Source organism: Malurus melanocephalus, unplaced genomic scaffold (assembly GCF_030028575.1).
Source record: "Malurus melanocephalus ecotype Western Australia unplaced genomic scaffold, MMel_1.1 scaffold_33, whole genome shotgun sequence".
Lineage (NCBI taxonomy): Eukaryota > Metazoa > Chordata > Aves > Passeriformes > Maluridae > Malurus > Malurus melanocephalus.
This window is the reverse complement of record NW_026623265.1, coordinates 2,271,707-2,277,706: the sequence shown is the minus strand read 5'-3', so window position 1 is coordinate 2,277,706 and position 6,000 is coordinate 2,271,707. Positions and strand designations below refer to the sequence as shown.

Below are 6,000 nucleotides of genomic sequence, written 5' to 3'. Positions count from 1 at the left end.
GGAGCTGTGGCGACCCCGAGCCGCTGCCCGGCCAGGCTGCCTTGCCCCCGGCCGGCCGCACGCCGGCTCCCCGCGCCCTCGGCGGGTCGGGCAGGGCGGGAGTATTGGAGAGAGAGACCGCGGACGGCCGGCGGGGAAAGTTGGAAAGGCCTCGGGGAGAGCCGGAGCAGGGAGCTGGCAGCGGGGTGGCGGGCGCGGAGGAGGAGCGGGGAGAAGCCGCACCGGGAGGAGCCGGAGGAGATCTGCGGGCGGCGCGTCAGGGGCCTCCGGGGCAGAGGGGAAGGAGGACCTGGGCGGGGAGCACCGCTCCGGGTACCGGTGGCAGGGAAGGGAGAGCTCCGGCGGYATCCGGGGAAGGCGGGGGCAGCACCGGTGACCTGCTGCAGATCGGCTCATCCGCCGCCGCCGGAGGATGCACGAAGCGCCGGCCGCCCGCACTGCTCCGCCGCTGCCGCCTCCTCCCCAGGGCGGCTGCAGGCAGCGGCAGGAGCGCCAGCGGAGATAGGGGAGCGYGGGGAAAGTTGTGCGGGCCGGCCGTAGGGCTGTGTGCCCTGCTGGGGCAGGAGGGCACCACCGGCATCATCGCGGAGAAAATGGGATTGGAAAGCAGAAAGCAGTTTCTGGTTTCGCTGYCGGCGAAGCGCATTTAACCAGCGTTCCAGAGATGAAGGGAAACTGGGAAAGTAACTCGGAAAAGTGAGTGGGATTTTTTTTTCCTTCCTTCTGTTTTGCTTCTAATCCGAAAAGAGCCGTTTAAAAGGAAAGCAAAAGCCTCCGTGTGCGCCCGCTGCTGGGAGAGGCACGGGAGMGGAGGGCACTGCACACCGGCACCCGTGCCCGCGCTGGGCGAGGGTGCGGGATCCTGCGCTCGGCTCTCCCCCGACACCGTGTATCAAAGCAGCTAGAGTAAACAGATTCATCATGCGACAGAGCGCAGGAAGGTGAGGCAGAAGCAGAAACAGAAAGTAACACTGAAAGGAAGAAAGGGAAAAAAAGACACCGGCTGCGAATTACTTCCAGAGAAAGTGAGTGGATGTTGTGCAGCAGYGACCTGGGATTTTAGGGGATGCACCCTTACATTTTGCTTCTCTCTAGTCCGAGCCTGCCTTCTCCAGTGGCAGAAAGCGGCTGTACTTGGCAGTTAGAAAACAGGAGGAGGAATAAGCAGGTGGGGGTTCGTTTAGCAGTGCTTGCGGTGCCCTACTGATCTGCTTTAAGGATTTTTTTTTTTCTTTTCCTGGTGGATGTTTTCTTGACCTTGATTTTGAGACCTCTTACTTGCATCGCAGTTTTTGTGGCTTTATTTCCTTTGGCAAAAAGTGCAAAAGGGRAGGCTGGCTTCGGTGCTGAAAGTTGGAATCGTTATTATTTTGGAGCCAGCATGTGCACCAACATAGTCTACGAGTGGCTRAAGACCCTGCAGCTCCCCCAGTACGCGGAGTCCTTCGTCGATAATGGCTACGACGACCTGGAGGTCTGCAAGCAGATCGGCGACCCGGACCTGGATGCCATCGGCGTGGCCGTGCCCCACCACCGGCGCCGTATCCACGAAGCCGTGCGGCGGCTGAAGGAGGCGGACGAGAGGGCGGCGGGGCTCTACTTCACCCTGGAGCCGCCGCCACCGCCGCCCCCCGCCCCTGCCGGGCGCTGTCCCCGCCGGGCAGGAGGGTCGGAGGAGCCCCGGCGGGGGTCGGCTCCTAGGGCCGGGCTCGGCGGGCGGCGAGGGGCAGCGGGCGGCGGGGGGCTAGCCGTGTACCCCAGGCTGAAGCTGAAGATCATGATCCGGGACAAGCTCATCCGCGACGGCATCAACCTGAGTAAACCCCCCTACTCCAACAAGGTAAGAGGGTCCCTGCCGCCGCCACTCCAAGAGGAGCTGTGGCTGTCGGGTGTGGAGGAGCAGCGGGATCGCTGGGCTGGAGATGAGGGGTCTGTCAGGGTCTGGTCCCCCTCTGCTGTGTACAGGTGCTGAGTGTCTCCAGTTGTGCCAGTGGCGTTTTCGGAGGGAGGTATGATAAGGACTGAGCACCAGCAAGGTGTGAAGAGTAGAATGGCCAACAAAGGTCAGATCCACGGAGACCTTTTGGCACTGGTCATATGGCATGGTGCTGCATTTTCTTTTTTCATTAACCGGTTTAGTCCAGTTTACTTTAAAGTTGGAAAGTGGAAATTGACAGGAAGGTTTTAAAGCTTTGTTTGTTTCTCTTTTCTGTGAAACTTTTCCATTGGGTTGARGAGGGATGGCTTCTCTCATCTTTTGCTAGAGGTCATATTTTAATGTCAGTTTCTGTTGATGAAATGGCTCCTGAAGCAAGTGGTCATYTGGTTGGAGGAAGAGCTCCAGTAGCTGAATCCAGCTGTTGCGTGGATTTATTTGCTGTAAGATGGTAATAAACTTACCATGTGAATGTCAAAACTATTCATCAGCTGCTCCAGCACAGGTGAGTCAATCTCTAGGATGCACAGTCTGCTGAAAGACTAGAAAAGTGTGCATCTCAGAAGAGTATGTTCCAGTCTGATGAAACCTCAATATTTACCTAATTATTATCTTTTGAAAAGCTTACAATGTAAGATGCATAGTTTTTGGAAGATTTARATTGTTTTGCCTGAAATTTTTTGTAGGTTTCCTGCTGAAAACGTAGTATGAAGAATAAATTAAAGATTAGAAAAAAATGAGTAATACCATGGTGTAGAAAATTATTTGTGAAAGAAGCTAAGATATTATAATGCATGGTGGCTTGAGAGTTCAGAATGAAGTGCTTCAGAGTAGTTTGATGACCCAACTTTCCTGTATTTTCTTCAATGATTTGAAGTCTCATTTATCAGAAAGGCTGAGCAGTTGCAGGTGACCTTCAACTTGTGGGTACTTTTTCCCTCTGAAAAGCTTGTGTGTGTAAGGAAGCAGGTGATGGGAAGGGCTGCAAGTCTGAGTTTACAGAAATGTGAGGAATTCAAATTGAGAATGCGTTATCTGCTACTGGGACTGGATTTGGGGATAATGGGTAAAATTCAATTTGGATAACTGTGAAGGTGCAGATAATAAGACTGTCAATTTCAGTATTCCAATTTTTTCTAACATCTTGGTGTCAGAGGCCTATAGTCACTTCTCAAGTACAGCACAGTTGTTTGGTTTGAGATATTTATTTGTTCCCTTTTCCTGAAACTTCTGGCTGATGAAATGGTTAGAGACATGCCAAATTTAACATTCATAAACATATAGGGTAAGTACAGCATCTTCCAAAAGTTACTGTATCATTTTGGAGGTGGTTTTGGTTTTGTTTTTGGTTCCCCCTCCCCCCCTCCCCCTTTGAAGTGGTACCTCATTAGACTGAAATCACACATGTCTTATATAAAATAAATTCCATGAGAGTTCTGGCTTGTCAGTGTAGCTGCACCACATTACCCTCCTCCACAGCTATGTTTCACCCCTTCCTTCTGACTTTGTGTGTATTCTTAWTTTCCAGTTTGGTCTTACCAACTGGATCCTCTGCCTTCTCTCTGTGGTATTTTAAAGTTATGTAGAAGTGGCACTTTGGGACATGGTTTAGTGGTGGACTTGGCAGTGCTGGGTGATGGATGTACTYAATGATCTTAAAGGTCTTTTCCAACTTAAATGATTCTGTGACATTATTCCACAGGAACTGTAAAGTTTATAAGATACTAGCTTATGACATCAAGGCAATTTAAATCCTTGRCATTGATTTCTTCTTTAGCTCACTTAATTTTAATTTGATGGGTCTGATAATAGTATAAGATTAATTTTAGGAYAAGCTTGGTTTACACAGAAAGCATCATTCAGCTTTAATTGGTTTAAATCTAAMTGTAATATTTTGAAATACAAAGAGAAACAAAGTTTAATTTCCTAGTTTTATTTCAGGCTCTGGTGTCAATGTATTTATTTTGGATAATAAATGCATATAGCATCATTTTTTACAGTAACACAAAAAACTTTCTCTCTTCTCAGCGTGAATCACTTCACATTGTAGCATGTTGTAAGAAACCATAAGGCTGGCAAGACTTGAGTGTGTGTTGCTCAAAGTGCATTATTCTGAAYGCCACCCACCATAGCAATCCATCTCCAAAATGGCTTAAAGTGAATAGCAAAAGATCACGTCACTCTACATTATTCACTGGATGTTGTTTAGAGCAAGAAAGAAGAAATACTGTATTTTTTCACCTGGGGAAGAGCCATATTATAACAGTGTCTCTTAAAATAAAACCTAACAAAACCTAAAAAATAACAGCCAAACTTTAGAAAATTCTGGGTATAATTTAAGTATCAGATTTTTACTATAGCATATACAGCATACAAGCTTTTGCATGTCAAAAGAAACTGAGTGTATTCTCTGCAATGCACAGGATTAAAGAATTAAATTGAAGTTTCTGTCAAGTTTTTTATACATTTACCACTCAAGAGTGTGGACATTGTGGAGTGGGCACTAGTCCACTGACTTATTTGATATTTATTTGCATTTCTGGCTATGCTGAGCTGCATACTAGTCTTACACTTTCCTTARTGGAGAATGCCATCTTCTTTTCTTCTTAAAATCTATGCATGGAAATTAGTATCCATGAAAGAAGGAGCCTGCTGATGTGTACATGTATGCATGTGTACATATGTATATGCATTCACTTTTTTCCTGAAAGATGCTTCTTGGGTTCAGTTATGTAGTTCTCAAGCAGTTTTGGTGTTTTGTTTTAAAACATCSCTGAGAACTGGAAGTGTTGCTCTTCTGGGCTTCTTCGGAGCCTTTTGCTAGCTGACTSAGCTGTAAATGTGTCAAAAGTTCAAAAATTATCCTTTTGCTGTCATTCCTTTTTTTTGCTGTAGTTTTGGATGAAAGTTGGAACAGAGTGAGCAGAATAGAAAAGTATTGCTATGGTAAATTTTAGTTTAACTTGTATAGTTGATTACAGTTAGCAGAAATGGCTAACAACTACTTAGCAGAGCTTAATATAAATCCTTTAAAAGATGTGCAGACTTGGAATTGAAGCCATGTGTGTGGGTGACTTCAGACACAGGGAATTATTGTAAGCTATCTTGATTATTTCCATGGAGTATTAGATTGAGGCCTCATTTCCTCATATTGCATCCTATGTGTCTTTCAGGTATAAACCAAGGACTGTAACTGTAACTGAGGAGAATTCTACAGCAGTCAGTTTTTGTTCCATGCTGGTAATGCGCTTTATTACTCAAAGGCTTGTTTTACTTAGCTTGCTATTGCTGGCTAGTAGCCTTAGGAGTCTCATATGTCTGAAAAACTTCTTGTGGAGRTGGTGGGATTTAATGTGCTTCAAACAAAAGCCTGTGATCAAGTAAAACATCTTGTCATCTCGAAATATGTGTCTGCACAAAAAATTATCTTTGGTGGTTATAATTATGTCTTTAATGAAAAAGTGAATTATGCCCAATGTAAAAAGACTTTTAACAGTCTTTGGCCCTGCAAAAATTTTGGGGAATGAATTAATGGCAGAAGGAAACCAAAATGAGCAGGCCCCATGTTACAGTGAAGATGAACGAAGGAAAACACAGCACTGAACTGAACTGGATCTGAGAATCATAGCCATCAACTCCACACAAAAGCACTTCYTGCTTTGGTGGGCTTATTCCAAAATGGATTATGTCCATGCAGGATTTGAGCAGGAGTAAAGTCACTAAATGTCACCATGGAAGAGATAGCAGAGGGGCGTCAATTTTGTCAATATGAAGACAAGTAGGAATGTTGTGGAATATGCCAAGAGAAATTTAGTACTTTATTTATCTTGAATAAAGATTAAGTGACATTTAATAGTTTACTGGAATTTCATTACTATTTCTAATTGAAATAAATGGTCTGATCTRTTTCTTGAAGAACTTTATTCAATTTTTCATCTACAGAGAATTGCAAGGATATTAAAAACATACATGCATTAAATCTCCCATGCCAGTTAAGAAGATTTGCTTAGCCTCAGCAAAGTTATAGTCATGTATATTTCAATATTTATTAGAGAGAATAAAAC

General features: G+C 45.3%; 1 protein-coding gene across 2 annotated transcripts in view; it reads left to right on the top strand.

Annotated features, from left to right (window-relative positions):
• Window positions 1-908: 908 nt before the first annotated feature.
• LOC130572353 (SAM and SH3 domain-containing protein 1-like) overlaps window positions 909-6,000 on the top strand; it is a 519,165-nt gene continuing 514,073 nt past the window's right edge. For both annotated transcript variants that reach the window (XM_057363993.1, XM_057363992.1), the window contains exon 1: window positions 909-1,840. In XM_057363993.1, coding sequence (XP_057219976.1) covers window positions 1,382-1,840 — 459 coding nt within the window. In that variant the 5' untranslated portion in view covers window positions 909-1,381. The remainder of the gene's footprint in view (window positions 1,841-6,000) is intronic.